The sequence below is a fragment of the Schistocerca cancellata genome, chromosome 3 (genome assembly GCF_023864275.1).
Source record: "Schistocerca cancellata isolate TAMUIC-IGC-003103 chromosome 3, iqSchCanc2.1, whole genome shotgun sequence".
Lineage (NCBI taxonomy): Eukaryota > Metazoa > Arthropoda > Insecta > Orthoptera > Acrididae > Schistocerca > Schistocerca cancellata.
The window spans coordinates 169,173,402-169,192,139 of NC_064628.1; the positions used below are offsets into that span (position 1 = coordinate 169,173,402).

General features: G+C 40.9%; 1 protein-coding gene across 1 annotated transcript in view; it reads left to right on the plus strand.

Moving 5' to 3' along the window:
* The window catches only part of LOC126174798 (spondin-1-like), a 205,866-nt gene that overhangs the window by 131,841 nt on the left and 55,287 nt on the right, over positions 1 to 18,738 (plus strand). The window contains exons 9-10 of the mRNA XM_049921169.1: positions 2,729 to 2,897; positions 8,135 to 8,363. Coding sequence (XP_049777126.1) covers positions 2,729 to 2,897; positions 8,135 to 8,363 — 398 coding nt within the window. The remainder of the gene's footprint in view (positions 1 to 2,728; positions 2,898 to 8,134; positions 8,364 to 18,738) is intronic.

Consider the following 18,738-nt stretch of genomic DNA (forward strand, 5'->3'; position numbering starts at 1 on the left):
AATATTCCACAATGTCCCACAACGAGTTCCGCATTTCTTTCAAGAAAAACTGGCCGAGAAAAGAGAGTGACGCATTACTTATTGAACGCCCCTCGTAAATAGGAAAGGTTGTTTCTCTGACACATTAATGTGGGTTCTTGGAATTTTCTGAAGTACAGACACCTAATACATAAAATGCGGCGATAATCTTGCCACTTTCCTTGGCTGGATGCAGCTGAACATACAGAGTCTATGCTACTAGGGGCAGTGATCTAGCAGTATGTGTTTTGAAACTTTGAAATTTTCTGAGGTGACGGGTCGCAACAGCAGTATTTCATGCTGTTGCTCAGAGGGGGCTATTACTACCTTAGCAGCAGTCAACAGAATTATTTTGCCTGGGCTTCAGTGGAGCATGTAATTCACGTGTGTTGAACTGATTACTGCTTAGACCAAGCTCGTACTATATTGGACGTTATTCATACTGTGTAGAAAGGACTCTTTAATTATTTCAGCAATGGTCGACACTTACACTCATCTTACAGAGTGTCTGACGGACTTACATTTATCGTGTTAGTGTTGATCTGAACATAGAACAATATCGGGCTGTGAACAGGTGCAGTGTTATCAGGTATTTTAAATATATAGTGAGTTTACAAAACAAAATATTGGGGACTCGAAATATTTTATATTCATTTATCAATAGCATAGAGATTAATCGTCATCTGATATCAAGCTGTGAAAAGTTCAATTAGCCGTTGAACTTAAACTTGTAGTTGGGTAAAGGTCGTTTGTTTTCATTTTTACATCAGTGACAATTAATTATTGTCATTTAAGAAAGCATCTGATATTCAAACTGTGAAAAGTAGAATTAGCCGTTGAATATGTTGTAGATGGGTATGGTCATTTATTTTTATTTTTACATCAGTGACAATTAATTATTCTCATTTAAGAAAGCATCAGGTATATTTACAGCATTCACTATGACAACGATTACAGAGCGAATTTGTTGATAAAACTGTACTGTGGTGTATTCAGTACGCTTGCAGAATGTCTTCGGAGACCAGGCAGTGGACAAAAGCACGGTGAGTTGTTGGGCAAAGCGTCTGTCATCATCGCAACAAGGTCGCGCCAACCTGTTCTTCCTCATCCACCCTACAGCCCGTATTTCGCCCTTTCCGACTTCCATCTGTTTGGCCCAAAGCAGGATGCACTCCACGGGAAGCGGTACGTGGGTGATGGGGAGGTTACTGATGCAGCCAGACGTTGGCTCCGAGGTCGACCAGTAAAGTGGTATCATGCGGGCATACAGGCCCCTCCAGTAATATGGTTTAAGGCTGCCGTATTCAACGGAGATTATGTTGCAAAATAGTATTTTGTATCTAGAAGAGCAGGGAGTAATGAGAGTAATGTGGTGGATTGGAATCCTGAATAAAACCTACCTGCTTTCAGAAAAAAATGTGTTGCCTCACTTAGTGAATGCCCCTCGTAGGTTCGTCTGTTGATAATTTGGTTCGCGGTAAAGTGTGCCGTTACTTTTAGATCGTAAACCATATTGTAATGGTTCTACAATAAAGAGGGATGCTATCTTTTGCAATATAGTAGCAAAGTAGAGTCCCTAACTTGAGGTCCACGCATCACTGTACATGTCCTTAAGGGGCATCACATTCCAGACGAAGAAGAGTCAAACACGCCGGCGATCAGCCAGTCTTCAGATCCCTGAACGGACCTCTTCTCCCTCACCAGCACAACACAAACATGGCTGTAGTATTCTTGGCCGACGTCCTGCACACATAGTAATATGCCTCCTTTCATTTTACAGTCTAGAATCTGCGGCGACGTACTGAGACTACAGAGACTCTTACGTGGCTCAGTTGTGGTAGAAGCTGAAAGACACGGCCACTTCTTCAATAGTTACTTATCTTGATGGTTCAGTTATGGACCATAGCGCGGTCATCGCAAATAGAACGTGTCACTTCCTGTGCTACAATTGCGAAAACAAAGTAGTTCGCAAAGGTGTGACATGTAGAGGCTGCCGCCATTTCGAGCTCGAAAGGATGGACGACTGAACATACAAAGATAGAATTACAAAATTTCTCCAAACACTGGCGAGGCCTTTCAATCATCTTTTAAAGTGAGGACGCAAGGATTTGTCGTGGTTCTGGCCTTGGCCGTTAAGACTTGTTTCAAATGACGAACTTAATGGTTTCAACGAGAAGAGTTAATACTTTCTATTTCGTTTTCTGTTTGTTCCTTTTCTCCTGAACTGTACTAATTTTTTATCACCTCAAATACTATCAATTTTCAAACAACGAGGCACTATCTGCCTGGCCTTGGCCGTTAAGACTTGTTTCAAATGACGAACTTAATGGTTTCAACGAGAAGAGTTAATACTTTCTATTTCGTTTTCTGTTTGTTCCTTTTCTCCTGAACTGTACTAATTTTTTATCACCTCAAATACTATCAATTTTCAAACAACGAGGCACTATCTGCAAGCATAGGAATGCGCAAACTGCTGTATACCCACAACATACATCAAGTAATATAGAGCATCAGAAAACTATTTCTACAAGTACGAATAAGCTCGCCGACAGACCTAATAAAATGTTTATCTTCTTCTGAATGATGTTCAATTAGTACACTATGTAATCATCGATAAAAACCTTTGCCCTACATGCTTCTCACATCTTTGTACACTTCTGAAATATTTTCTCCTCATGTACAAAAAATATTAAAAGAACACTTTTTACAGGATGCGCAACGACGGAATGGTCAGAGTGGAGTCCCTGTTCAGTAACCTGTGGCGAGGGAGTCACACAACGTTGCAAAAAATACGTTGACCCAGAGACGGCAAAAGAGAATGGGTGCAGGAAGAAATTAACGGCAAAGAGAGCCTGCACCGCCACTATTCCAAGCTGCAGGTAGAAGACTAACCCTATAATAGCATAGCTCACCATAATAATGATATTAATAACATTAAGAACCAAGCTATTAACCAGAACAAATCTCTTACTACAAACTAAACGGACAGTGTCATTTCTTCTGTAACTGCATTCATTGCAGTTTAAGAAATGTTTGATTCACGGCAACATTAGAATATCCTCCGAAATACGTTGCTTGATAAGAAAAGTGAACTATCCAGAAGGAGAGGAGGGAACGAAACGAAACTTGATGGCTGAGAGTATATTTGATGTTATTTCAGCGAATACAATATCGAGTCAAATTTACAGAGAACTTGGCAGTATGAACCCACTTATCGGTATGCCGTTGTCCCCTCTTTGGCCTGGATGCTTGCACTGATTCAGTCTGCACGGGTATCGTAAAACCATTGTATTATTTCCTGAAGCAAGCTAGCCCAATGTATTGTAACTGACCCTTGATTTCCTGGATACTGACACTGGAACACAGCTGCTGCTAGTCTCCAACCAATGGTGCCGGATCATAAAGAATGTTGCAGGGACTGCCATGTTCTCCATTACTCGTTCTCGGATGGCAGACCTGCTCGTGAAGCGGCTACGATATGCCTGATGTACAATACGGAGATCCTCCCATGTGATGGTGAGACTTGAACGACGGCAATCTTTGCGACGAGTATGCCTGCCATATCATTCCCACTCAGACCATCAATGGGACTGCTGTCACATTCGAATGTTCTACAGATCTGGATACTCCACGATTCGCCCAGCCATTTAAATGAACGCCCACAATGAGGCCCCTTTCATACACTATCAGTTGCTGATAACGCTGTCTCATACGAGTATGGCCATCTCTTTGTTCTTCACAGTGAGTGTAACATCTGTCGCTGTCCATGTCCCTTATACAGGCTGCTCAGAAACAGTCTGAAAAGTTTGTTAAGTTGTGGTAGGGTGGGTCGCGCTGAAAAATAATTTTTCTGAAAAAAATTCATTGTCTTGCGCCTTTCAAGAGTTGATTAGCATTGAAGTTAGCCAATCAGGAAATAGATCGCGCAAATTCGAGCCTAACACCAGATACAATTAGTGTCAGTTCTTCTGATAGAGTAGATGATAGCGCGTGAGGCTACTCAGACTTTGGCTCTGGTTCGGTTCTTTCTACCATCCCACGTCCAATTCTTGTATCACTGTCTTGTTCGATTTTAGAAAACCAAACAAAATACACGTTTGGTGACACAGTGTCTAACGGGCCATTCGATTTGCACGCGCAACGGCCTGATTCAATGCTAATTAACTCGGAAACGGCGCATCGTATTCAATTTCTTTTTCTTAACCATTATTTCTCGGCTCATCTTACTCTGCAAAGCAAATATCCTGACTGGTTCACTGCTTCATCATGACACACCCAAAACGCTAAGGATAGAAAATTGAAATTATGAGAGGGTGTTGGCATCAAAGGCTTTTCTGAACTATGTCGCTATCAGAACAATTCTGAAGCTCGAACGCCGGAGACTGGTATTCGATTCCTCGGTCCCCATTAAAAGAAGTTTTTGGTAATTAAATCCCTTAGGGACTGCGGTAGGGGATGAAAATTATTATGGAAGTATTTCGTTACTTTAAAACGTTTTTAAATCAAAATCTATGAAAACTGGTATTTAAATTCTCAGTTAGAAATATGTAAATATGAGAGAGGGGATGGAAGTTTCTTTGGAAACAGGATTAACAAAAACTTCTGACTGGAGCTGCCAGAATCGCTTTTTGATTAGAACTGCCTTCGGAAAAGACCATACGTCTATGGCGTTAATTAGTGCGAAATGTTTAAAAGGTGTTCTAATTTGTGAACTAAATCAAACGAAGCTATTTAGCAGTTTGCAGGAAGTGTAGATTTACACTTGAGCAAGGGACGTAACAACATATAAATTCGTGTAAAGAGAAGCAAAAAGAAAAAAAATGTGTAGACCATACGGTTTGCACGAGTTAAGCTGGATGCTGTATACACTGAACTGCCAGAAGTCATGAGACAGTGATACGTACGTCTACAGAAGGCGATAATATCGTGTATACAAGGTCTAAAAGGGCAGTGCATTTGCGCAGCTGTCATTTGTAGTCAGGTGATTCATGTGAAAAGGTTCCCGACGTGATTATGGCGCACGATGGGAATTAACAGATTTTGAACGCGGCATGGTAGTTGGAGCTAGATGCATGGGACATTCCATTAAGGACATCCTTAGGGAATTCAGTATTCCAAGAACCACAGTGTCATGAGTGTGCCGAGAATACGAAATGTCAGGCATTTTCTCCTCACTGAGGACAATGCAGTGGGCGACGGCCTTCACTGAACGACCGTGAACAGCGTCCTTGTCAGTGCTAACAGACAAGCAACACTGCGTGAAATAACCGCAAGAATCGGTGTAACAGTTACGACAGTGCGGCGAAATTTGGCGTTAATGGGGTATTGCAGTAGATGACGGACGCGAGTGCCTTCGCTAACAGCAACCATCGCCTGCAGCGTCTCTCCTGGGCTCGTGACCACATCGGTTGGATCCCAGACGACTGAAAACCATGGACTGGTCAGATGAATGACGATTTCGGATAGTAAGAGCAGATGGTAGGTTTTGAGTGTGGTGCACACATCACGAGGCGGGATCGGTCCGCCGCTCGTGGTCTCGCGGTAGCGTTCTCGCTTCCCGAGCACGGGGTCCCGGGTTCGATTCCCGGCGGGGTCAGGGATTTTCACCTGCCTCGAGATGACTGGGTGTTTGTGTTGTCCTCATCATTTCATCATCATCCAGGAAAGTGGCGAAATTGGACTGAGCAAAGGTTGGGAAATTGTATGGGCGTTGATAACCACGTAGTTGAGCGCCCCACAAACCAAACATCATCACACGAGGCGGGATCCAAGTTGTCAACAAGCACTGTGCAAGCTGGTGCTGGCTCCATAATGATGTGGACTGTGTTTACGTAGGATGGACTGGGTTCTGGTTATGTTCGGCTACTTGGAGACCATTTGCAGCCATTCATGGACTTCGTGCTCCTAGTCTATGATGGAATTTTTATAGCTGATAACGTGCCACGTCACTGGACGATTCGAGCGAATGATTTGGCCACCCAGGTCCCCGACATGAATCACATCTAACATTTATGGAACATTATCGAGAGGCCAGTTCGTGCACAAAATCCTGCAGCGGCAACACCTTCGCAATTATGGACGGCTAAACAGGCAGCATGACTCAGTATTCACGCAGGAGATTTCCAACGACATGAAGAGTCCATGCCACGTCGACTTGCTGCACTACGTCTGACAAAATGACGTCCGACACGATATGAGGGGGTACCCCACAACTTTTGTCACCTCAGTGTATAATGAAAATTACTGTCGCGTAAGTAACCGGTTACGTAAACACCTATTTAGAAAGAAATGCTTATGTGCTATTTAATTAAGAAATACTTATGTTGACACCTGAATGCGCGCTTACACCGCAATAATCTAATAACAATTATAGATTCTTGTGTGCGTACGGCGAAATAAGACTCTGACAGGTCACTACTGTTGGCAGTTTTCAAGAGCAATTGAGAAAGTCTAGGACAGTAATTCCTAAAAACGGTAATCTACTGTACTTCCCTGGTGAAGGTAGGCTGCACTGTCAGGTATCTTCTCCTGCCGTATGGACTTAGGTCAAGGGGGTTGGGGGTTTGGACGAGGGGATGGGTAAATGAGAGTCTGGTGCTGGTAGCGAGAGGACCGAGAGAGATACGATGTTCGGATTACGGCGACATGAAGAAAGGTGAAGACATCGAATTTCAGTAAAACGGAGGACCGTGGTAAACAACAATATTGGTTAAACTTGTTATGGTTTTACGATGGAAATGTAACTGAACAAATAGTAACACAATGGCTTATTTCTAATTAGTGTTTTAATTGAGTGTACTAGGCGATAAGGAATACATTTTAATAAACTCTGTCATTTAATGTGGGTAGTGTCATTTGTACTAGGTTTATCGAAAATGCTCTGTAGGGAACACTTTGTAACGAGGTTCCTATGAAACCACTAATTTCCGTTTTGCTATTTTCCATACGTATGCATTAATAATTACATACTTATTGAGCAAAACAAGGTACTAAATTAAAGTAATAACAGTAAAGAAAACCATTTGTTTGTACCAAAACTAATTTCAAGTTTGAGTTGTTGTACTATCTGCGACGTTAGTTCATATCATTTAATATTGTCTACATCAAAACTCGTCGAGAACGTGTGTAGGAGTATGTAATATAACAGTTAATATGATCTTTTCGTTTTTCATTATACTGATTTATTTTGTAAGACATGGAATCCTCAAGTTAGACAGACTGCGATCTGTATTATTTATTATAAACTTTAATAGTCTTGATCACAGTACAATGTAATTAAAAATAGATGCTAATCGGTTTCAGTTGACTAGCAACCATCCTCAATCCTGTAGAAATAAACAGAAAAACTTAATTCTAGATAATGTGAAAATCTCCTAACAATATTTAGAAAAACATACATTATTTATTAAAGTTTTACAACATTAAAAGCTGTAAAAAACATACCACCTTAATACTATAATGGATACCTAAGTACATTGTTCTCCACACCTACATCATTTCCAAGCGTAATTTGTCAGTTTCCAAAGGCAGGTCAAAGCATGAATGTTAGCATATAACATCAACAGCAGAATAATTGCTACTTATACTTGCCTATGACTGCTGTGGTTTGCCAGTTATAACTGACAGGGGATGTACAATAAGGCACAATGGTTTTGAGAAACAAATAGTAACGTTTCAACGACAGTTTTAAAATTATTGAAAAAGTACAAAAACACTCCATCTCTCCTTCCTTAATTTCAGTTATTATGCAGTTCAGTTATTTCAGTTACTATGCAATTTCTGTGAAATTTATATTATACTGGCGTTATCGATTTCATGTACGTTTTCACATTTATCTCAGTAATTTTGTGTCTTTCACAATGTTATTTTGCGACCAATACCATTAAAATTTATAATACACTGATTTTCGTTTGACTGCACGCACAGTAGCAAGTCTAACTGATAGTTAAATATAGCTTTATACATAAGTAAACAATAAAAAGAACTATATATACAGCGTTGTGCATATGTGACAATATAAAGTTTTCTAAGTCCGATGCGTATGAATAAAAAGAGTACTCGTAGCAGCACGAACTTGTGTCTGGCTAAAACTTCTTTTGTGTCTTTCTCTCTCTAGGGCTATACCAGACGAATGGGACTGCGAAGTAACCGAATGGTCTCAGTGGACGGAGTACATCAGTAAATGTCGCCAGGGGGCTCAGACAAGGAATGTGCCAGTCAGACAGCAACAAAATGAGGAGTGTAATGTACATAACGTCATGAATATTGAGCAAACCGAAGTCTGCTACGGTGTGCAAAGTAAAGACTGCAGTCAGTCCGCTGAAGAGGAACAAGAGTTTCGGAAAGTAAGAACACCAACAGTTCACATCTTATTGAGTTATTTTATTCTGTATCCACTGTGAAAGATTTTTCCAATTTCGTTTTTTTTTCGAACATGTAGGTCACTTTACTTTCTGTTCAGTTGGTTCCATATACGACCAAAATATATTCCCAGTGATTGAGATGTTACAGCAAAGAGTAGTGTTTGCTCTTATAAAGTAAGAAATCAATTGATTCTCATATTCTTGTCGGGTAAATGGCAATTCCATACTGGGGTAATAAACTAATTAACTTTGCCATAATTTCATATTAACTTCCATCTTATTTAATCGTGGGACAAGTCAATGGCTTATTGGCAACAACAAATTTTGTAGCTTTTGTGGTCTGTGGTGCGATATCCTTGCGCTTCTGCTCGTAATAACGATTCTGGATACTCGAAAAATTTCATCAAGAAGTATATTCAATTATTTATAGGTTATACTCCATTAAAGTGTAAAAGTACATCTCAAGGAACAAACTTTTTCCTGCAATAAATTTTGTTATGAGTTCTAAATAATATGTACTACACAACAAGTATCGAGATCTACACTCCTGGAAATGGAAAAAAGAACACATTGACACCGGTGTGTCAGACCCACCATACTTGCTCCGGACACTGCGAGAGGGCTGTACAAGCAATGATCACACGCACGGCACAGCGGACACACCAGGAACCGCGGTGTTGGCCGTCGAATGACGCTAGCTGCGCAGCATTTGTGCACCGCCGCCGTCAGTGTCAGCCAGTTTGCCGTGGCATACGGAGCTCCATCGCAGTCTTTAACACTGGTAGCATGCCGCGACAGCGTGGACGTGAACCGTATGTGCAGTTGACGGACTTTGAGCGAGGGCGTATAGTGGGCATGCGGGAGGCCGGGTGGACGTACCGCCGTATTGCTCAACACGTGGGGCGTGAGGTCTCCACAGTACATCGATGTTGTCGCCAGTGGTCGGCGGAAGGTGCACGTGCCCGTCGACCTGGGACCGGACCGCAGCGACGCACGGATGCACGCCAAGACCGTAGGATCCTACGCCATGCCGTAGGGGACCGCACCGCCACTTCCCAGCAAATTAGGGACACTGTTGCTCCTGGGGTATCGGCGAGGACCATTCGCAACCGTCTCCATGAAGCTGCGCTACGGTCCCGCACACCGTTAGGCCGTCTTCCGCTCACGCCCCAACATCGTGCAGCCCGCCTCCAGTGGTGTCGCGACAGGCGTGAATGGAGGGACGAATGGAGACGTGTCGTCTTCAGCGATGAGAGTCGCTTCTGCCTTGGTGCCAATGATGGTCGTATGCGTGTTTGGCGCCGTGCAGGTGAGCGCCACAATCAGGACTGCATACGACCGAGGCACACAGGGCCAACACCCGGCATCATGGTGTGGGGAGCGATCTCCTACACTGGCCGTACACCACTGGTGATCGTCGAGGGGACACTGAATAGTGCGCGGTACATCCAAACCGTCATCGAACCCATCGTTCTACCATTCCTATACCGGCAAGGGAACTTGCTGTTCCAACAGGACAATGCACGTCCGCATGTATCCCGTGCCACCCAACGTGCTCTAGAAGGTGTAAGTCAACTACCCTGGCCAGCAAGATCTCCGGATCTGTCCCCCATTGAGCATGTTTGGGACTGGATGAAGCGTCGTCTCACGCGGTCTGCACGTCCAGCACGAACGCTGGTCCAACTGAGGCGCCAGGTGGAAATGGCATGGCAAGCCGTTCGACAGGACTACATCCAGCATCTCTACGATCGTCGCCATGGGAGAATAGCAGCCTGCATTGCTGCGAAAGATGGATATACACTGTACTAGTGCCGACATTGTGCATGCTCTGTTGCCTGTGTCTATGTGCCTGTGGTTCTGTCAGTGTGATCATGTGGTGTATCTGACCCCAGGAATGTGACAATAAAGTTTCCTCTTCCTGGGACAATGAATTCACGGTGTTCTTATTTCAATTTCCAGGAGTGTATTTCACTAAAAATGTCTTGCTTTTGTAAGACAAACTAAAGACTTCACGTAAGAAATTCGTAATTTACTAATGCAATATTAAATTTAAGCGTAATTTATATGAGCTGATCCACTTGCTACTAGATGATAGAACAAGTTATTATGTTTGGAGTGTTTAAAGTAAATACTGTGGCACGACATATCACGGACTAATGACAGATATACAGTGTGGTGACACACATGCAGTTTTCTTTTAGTTCTTCTGATTACCTTGGCAGATGAGGATTAATGAGTTACATATACGTCTAAATAGATTAAAACTAATTACTGTTGGAGCTTTTACAGTAAACGAATGTCTTACAGTACACATATGGTAATCTGGCTACTGTTTATGTTGAGGAATCAGTAGCTCATTTTGCATGTTGTTCCAGCTAATCCCATAAAACCCAGACACCAAACTTGATTCCACCATCATAAGCACCTCTACTCACAGCTCTCCGTTGTATCGCAAAAGCTATCAAGAATTAGCACTACTCGTTCTCTACCACGTAAATCTGTCGTATTGTATTATCTCCTCTTAAACTCATTTCACACAGCAAAGAAAGCCCTGTAAAGCAATAATGTGATGTTGCAGGACATATGATTTCGAAACTTTCACATTTTATCTCTCCATGATAATAGACGTTAAAAGAATAAAATATCAGGGGAGCTTTTATTTACAACAGTAAATCATTCCCCCATATCTACCCGTGCAGATATATACGATTATTCCTTGAAACGTTAAATTCTGTTCAGTCAGTGACTCACACAACTCATTCTTCTGCTAGAAACGAAATAAGGTGGTTACTATCGTCGTTAGATAGTTTCATGTCCCTTGGCATATTTGTACGATTACTCGCAATGATGCAGAATGAAGTATTTTACATTCATATTATTCTTCGGTGAAAATACGCCCGTGGTCTAGGGGCAGAGTCTTTGACTAGTAACAACCTCTGCCCCGGGATTGGACACCGCCACTACTTAAATTTTGTATAAAAATCATCAGCAGTAGTAGCCGAAGACTTCCAATAGAAGAAGTCATCCTCATTCTGCCGTCGGCCTTGTCAAAGAAGGTGGAAGAGCAGACAGAGATTCAGAGCACTTTCTTGTCCTTTGGGTGGGAAACTGCGGCCCCTAGGAGGAAGAATCAGAAATGATCTACATGATTACTCTGCAATTCACAGTCACGTGCCTGGCAGAGGTCTCGTCGAACCACCTTTAAGCTACTTCTCTACCGTTGCCCTCTCGAACAGCGGGTGGAAAAAACGAACACTTAAATCTTAACGTGCGAGCTCAGATTCCCCTTATTTTATTATGATCATCATTTCTCCGTATGTAAATGGGCGCCAACAATGTACTTTCTTACTCTGAGAAGAAAATTGCTGATTGATATTTGTTGAGAAGATCCTGAAGCAGCAAAAAACGCCTTTGTTTTAACGACTGCCACCTCAACTCGTGTATCATATCCGTGGCATTCTCGCCCCAATTTCGCGATAATAGGGAACGAACTGCCTTATTTGACCGTTCTTAATGTCCTCCGTCAATGATATCTAATGCGCCAGACCACACAGCAATACGGATGAACAAGGCAATAGAAACCACGTAATTTGTGTCCACAGGGCATGTGACCGGTAACTGAAAAAGTGTCATGATGATCTCTCCATTGGCAAAAGAGTCCGGATTAGTTCCCACTCAGATCTCCGGGAGAGGTCTACCGAGGGGAAGGTGACCACGAGAAAAAGATTGAATAACGAACAAAAGGATAATGTTCTACGAATCTGGTTGTGGAATGTCAGAAGTTTCAATGTGCTAGGCAAGATAGAAAATATGAAAAGGAAAATGCTAAAGCTCAATCTAGATATAGTGAGGGTCAGTGATGTGAAATGGAAAGGACACAAGGATTTCTGGTCAGGCGAATATAGGCTAATATCAGTAGCAACAGAAAATGGTATAAAGGAAGTTGGATTCTTTATGAAAAGGAAGGTAAGGTAGAGAGTGAGTTATTGTGAACAGTTCCGTGATACGTTGTTCTCATCAGAATCAACAGCAAACCAACCCCGACAAGAATAGTTCAGGTACACCTGCCGACGTCCAAAGCAGAAAAAAAAGATAGAGAATGTACATGAAGATATTTAACCGGTAAATCAGTACGTAAAGCGAGACGAAAATTTTATAGCCACGGGGGTTGAAATGAGGGGCTAGGGGAAAGAGTAGAAGAAAGGGTTACAGGAGAATACGGGCTTGGTAGTAGGAATGACAGAAGAGAAAAGCTAATTGAGTTCTGCGATAAATTTCATTAGTAATACTGAATAGTCTGTTCAAGATTCACAAGAGGAGGAGGTATACATGGAAACGGCCGGGAGATGCGAGAAGATTCCAGTTAGATTACGTAATGTTCAGCCAGAGATTCCGATATCATATATTGGATTGTAAGGAGTACCCAGCAGCAGATACAGACTCAAATCACGACTTATTGATAATGAAGAGTAAGCTGCAATTTAAGAGACTAGTCAGGAGGAATCAATTTAGAAAGAATTGGGGTACGGAAATGCTAAGGAATGAAGAGATACGAGTGACGTTCTCTAAAGCTTTAGATACTACGATAATGAATATCTCGGTAGGTAGTTCAGTTGTAGAGGAATGAACAGTTCTAAAAAGAACAATCACAGAAGTTCGGAAGAAAAACATATGTACATGGTAGGTAATCGGAAGGAAACTATGGGCAACAGAAGAAATAGCTCAGCTGATCGACGGAAGAAGGAAGTCCAAGAACGTTCAGGGAAATTCAGGAATACGAAATACAAGGCAATTAGGAATAAAATAAACAGGAAGTGCAGAGAGGCTAAGGCGAAATGGCTGCATTAAAAATATGAAGAAATCGAAAAAATAAATGATTGTCGGAAGGACTGACTCTGCTTATAGGTAATGTAGTGATTTTTTCGTGTGTATATTAGTTTGTATGGTTGTGTATACTTGTGCTGTTAATAACACATCGTAAGATCACACGAGGCCACATACAACATATTCACTACAACTTCATTCCACGGGCAAGTATTTTTATTTTTGATATTGTTAAGACTTTCTATATTCAAGTGCCCGATAAATAAGTCACTTTGTAATGTCTGTGCAGACGTAAAATAAAGTAGGATCAGCTCGTTGTGAAGCACCTTTATCGTTTGCTTTTAGAAAATATCTCATGGTTGTAATAGAATGTCTTTTCAGATGAATAATAATTTATACTTTGGGATGTTCGATTGGAGAAACACATTTTGCGTGGTAAACTTATTATCAATTCAAAGCTGAGCACTTTCTTAACCGTGAAAATCATGGATCTATTTTGATATCGATAATACTCTTTGCAAAATGACTTAAATTAACGTGACTTTAGTCTGTGTATTCAAGAAATTAATTGTAACCCATCTCCTTGTGACTTTACGCTACGTAATATTGGAGTAATTCAAAAAAGAAACTGTCATCTTCCAAATGGCGGCCAATAATACTAATTACAACTCGCGCTGTACTGCATGTTATCAATCATTGAATAAATGATCAATTATTTTTTCATACATGTAGGGATGCTAATGATACTAAAATAAGTGCTTTGGTTATCAATAATAGCAGACATTTACCGGAAATACGATACAAAATACATACGTCTCCGTTCACGTCTTTCTCGCAGGAAGATTCGAACCAGAGTTAAGATATTATGAAATTCTACTTACATTGTTTTCATTGTTCTGAGTATATTTACTACTAAACATAGATTATCATGAAATATCGATCCTGCTTTCATATACGAATACATCACAGTGAAGTTATTAATATTATTGCGTACTTTTTTGAACACAGAATAACAGTTCGTTTCATCAGGTAAACATTTCATGTCAGCCATAAATAAATGTTCCTTGTTCCCAGCGGACCAGTACAATAAACAAACTTCGCTGAAATTGAAAGCGAGTATAAGTTCTGAAGGTATCAGGAATCAAATACAGGGAGCGAAAGGCTATATACAATTTGTACAGATACCGCACGGCAGGTACAAGAGTGGAGGAGCATGAAAGGAGAGCAGTGATTGGGAAGGGAGTAAAACAGGGTTGTAGCCTATCCCCGACGTTACTGAATCTGTATATTGAGTAAGTAGTAAAGGAAACAAAAGAAAAATTTGGAGTAGGAATTAAAATCCATGGAGAAGAAATAAAAACCTTGAGGTTTGCTGATGACTCTGTAACTCTGGCAGAGAGAGAAAAGGACGTGGAAGGGCAGTTGAACGGAGTGGATAGTGTCTTGAAAGGAGGATATAAGATGAACATCAACAAAAGCAAAACGAGGGTAATGGAATGTAGTCGAATTAAATCAGGTGATGCTGAGGGAATTAGATTAGTAAATGAGACACTTAAAGTAGTAAATGAGTTTTGCTGTTTCGGAAGCAAAATAACTGATGATGGTCGAATTAGAGAGGACATAAAATATAGACTGGCAATGGCAAGGAAACCGTTTCTGAAGAAGAGAATTTTGTTTTGGCATCAAATATGATTTAAGTGTCAGGAAGTGATTTCTGAAAGTATATGTGTGGAGTGTAGCCATGTACAGAAGTGAAATATGGACGATAAATAGTTTAGACAAGAAGAGAATAGAAGCTTACGAAATGTGGTGCTAGAGAAAAATGCTGGAGATTAGATGGGTAGATCACGTAACTAACGAGGAGGTACTGAACAGAAATGGGGAGAAAAGGAATTTGTTGCACAACTTGACTACAAGAAGGGATCGTTTGGTAGGACATCGGTTGGTTGGACACGTTCTGAGGTATCAAGGGATCACCAACTTACTATTGGAGGGAAGCGTGGAGTGTAAAAATCGTAAGGGAGACCAAGGGATGGATACAATAAGCAGATTCAGAAGGATGTAGGTTGCAGTAGTTGCTCGGCGATGAAGAAGCTTGCACAGGATAGAGTAGCATGGAGAGCTGCATCAAACCAGTCTGTGGACAGAAGACCACAGCAACATGGTAACACTGAGAGTACAATGGGAAATTCACTGTTAAATACAGAGGATAGACCGGACAGTTGGAAAATGTACATTGAAAGTCTCTATAAGGGGGAGGACTTGTCCGATGACGTCATAGAAGGAAAAACAAGAGTCGGTAGGGACAAGATTAGATTTCCAATATTAGAATTCGAATTTAAAAGAGCTTTGGAAGATTTAAGATTAAATAAGAAGGGATACACAACATCCCATCGGAACTGCTAAAATCATTTGGGGAAGTAGCAACGCAAAGACTATTCACGTTGGTGTGTATAATGTTTGAGACTGGCAACATACCATCAGACTTTCAGGAAAATACCATCCACATAATTCCGAACATAGCAAGAGCCGTCCATTGCGAGGATTATCGCACAATCAGTTCAACAGTTCATGCATCCAAGTAGCATACAAGGCTAAAGAATGGAAAAGAAAATTTAGGTTGTGTTAGACGATAATCATTTTCGCCCTAGGAAAGGGAAAGACACCAGAAGGACAGTTCTAATGTTGCGGTTGACAATGGAATGAAAAATGAAGAAAAATCAAGACTCGTTCACAGGATTTTTCGAGCTGTAAAAACCATCCGACATTGTAAAAAAAAGGGTGCAAGATGTTCGAAATTGTGAGAAAAATAGGGGTAAGCTATAGGGAAAGACAGGTAATATATAATAGGTGCAAGAACAAAGAGGGAACAACGGGAGAGGGAGACTAGCAACCATATGCTCGGATTAAAAAAATTGTAAGGCAGGGATGTAATCTTCGTTCTCCAGTGTTCAATCTATACATCGAATAAGCAGTGTCTGTAATAAACGAAAAGTTCAAGAGTGAGAAAAATTCAAAGTGCACAGATATTAGTAATAAGATTCGCTGATGATGTTTCTATACTCAGAGAAAGTGAAGAAGAATTACAGGATCTGTTAATTGGAATTAATAGTCTCATGCGTATAGAATATGGACTGAGAGGAAATCGAAGAATGACGAAAGCGACGAAAAGTAACAGAAATAAGAACAGAGAGAAACTTAACATTACAGTTGGTGATCGCGAGGTAGATCAACTTAAAGGATTTTACTAGCTAGGTAGCAAAGTAACCAATGACAGTCGGAACAAGGAGGACATCAAAAGCAGGTTAGCACATGCAAATAGGGCATTCCTGGCTAAGAGAAGTCTGCTAGTATCAAACATAGCTCTTAATTTTAGAAAGAAATTTCCGATAATTTACGTTTGGAGTACAGCGTTATATGGTACTGGAACATGGACTGTGGGAAAATCGGAACGGAAGAGAACTGGAGAATTTGAAATGTGGTACTAAAGAAGAACGTTGTAAATTCGGTTCACTGATTAGGTAATGAATGAGGAGTTTTTTCTCAGAATCGGCGAGCTTAGGAATACATGGAAAACACTAACAAGATGAATCGACAGAATGACAGAATGTCTGTTACGACATCAGGGAACGACTTCCCTTGTATTAGAGGGAGCTACAGGTCTGTCACACATTTTATGTTACCAGGTAGGTGCTAAAATATTGTTATCAGCGTTGTGAACCCTTTATCGTGTTGAAGTCAATCTTGATATGGGCTAATGAATCTCATTTCTTCTTCTGTTATTGTAATCTTGTATGACAACGTCCCTTCAGAACTGAAGTGGATTATTTGCAACAAAATTGTTGAGGAAATACATATACTGTAAGCAGGAGTCAGAAAGCATAACTCCTTATTCACATGTCCACAAGACGATCGTTGGTGAGCACCGCATATTATTCTTACAGCATATTTTCAACAATGAAAACATTCTATTTAATATTAATTACACCAGAATATTGTTCCAAACGTCAGTATTGAATGAGAATAGGCAAAATCTGTTGTTGTTGTTGTGGTGTTCAGTCCTGAGACTGGTTTGATGCAGCTCTCCATGCTACTGTATCCTGTGCAAGCTTCTTCATGTCCCAGTACTTACTGCAACCTACATCCTTCTGAATCTGCTTAGTGTATTCATCTCTTAGTCTCCCTCTACGATTTTTACCCTCCACGCTGCCCTCTAATGCTAAATTTGTGATCCCTTAACGCCTCAGAACATGCCCTACCAACCGGTCCCTTCTTCTTGTCAAGTTGTGCCACAAACTCCTCTTCTCCGCTGTTCTATTCAATACCTCCTCATTAGTTACGTGATCTACCCATCTAATCTTCAGCATTCTTCTGTAGCACCACATTTCAAAAGTAAATGGTTCAAATGGCTCTGAGCACTATTGGACTTAACTTCTGTGGTCATCAGTCCCCTAGAACTTAGAACTACTTAAACCTAACTAACCTAAGGACATCACACACATCCATGCCCGAGGCAGGATTCGATCCTGCGACCGTAGCAGTCCCGCGGTTCCGGACTGCGCGCCTAGAACCACTAGACCACCGCGGCCGGCATTTCAAAAGCTTCTACTCTCTTCTTGCCCAAACTATTTATCGTCCATGTTTCACTTCCATACATGGCTACACTCCAAACAAATACTTTCAGAAACGACTTCGTGATACTTACATCTATACTCGATGTTAACAAATTCCTCTTATTCAGAAACGCTTTCTTTGCCATTGTCATTCTACATTTTATATCCTCTCTACTTTGACCATCATCAGTTATTTTGCTCCCCAAATAGCAAAACTCCTTTACTACTTTAAGTGTCTCATTTCCTAGTCTAATTCCCTCAGCATCACCCAACTAAATTCGACTACATTCCATGATCCTCGTTTTGCTTTTGTTGATGTTCATCTTATATCCTCCTTTCAAGACACTGTTCATTCCGTTCAAAATCTGTTAACTTGTTGATTTATCTCTGCCAAATACTGCCTGTCTTTCGTAGCCGGAATGAATCTGTCTGATGTTTTTATTTCCAATCTATATTATTTTATAAGTGGACACCTTAACTTTTATTTCGTTACCATCAGTTAAATTTATCAATGACTAGCTGACCCGACAGACTTCGTCCTGTCAAAAAGATTTGTAATATGGCAGTTTTTTTGCCTACGTATTTAAAAAAATTCTCCTGAACAGAACCGTCACCCTGGTGATAGGGCGTTGTGAATAAAAAATAATTAAATAAAACATATATAAGGATTTAAAAGTAAGTAATCGCTTTATTGTTAATCATGTGAATCATTATTATTATTATCATTGTAGTGCTTTGTGGTATACGATGTTTTTTGTTTGATTACCTGGCGCATAGATAAACAAATCTGATGGTTTTCCAACACGGGAACAGGCAACATACAATTGACCATGTGAGAAACATGGGTTTTCTAGATTAATACCACAAACACTTAATGATTGCCCCTGGGACTTGTTTATAGTCATAGCAAAAGCAAGCCG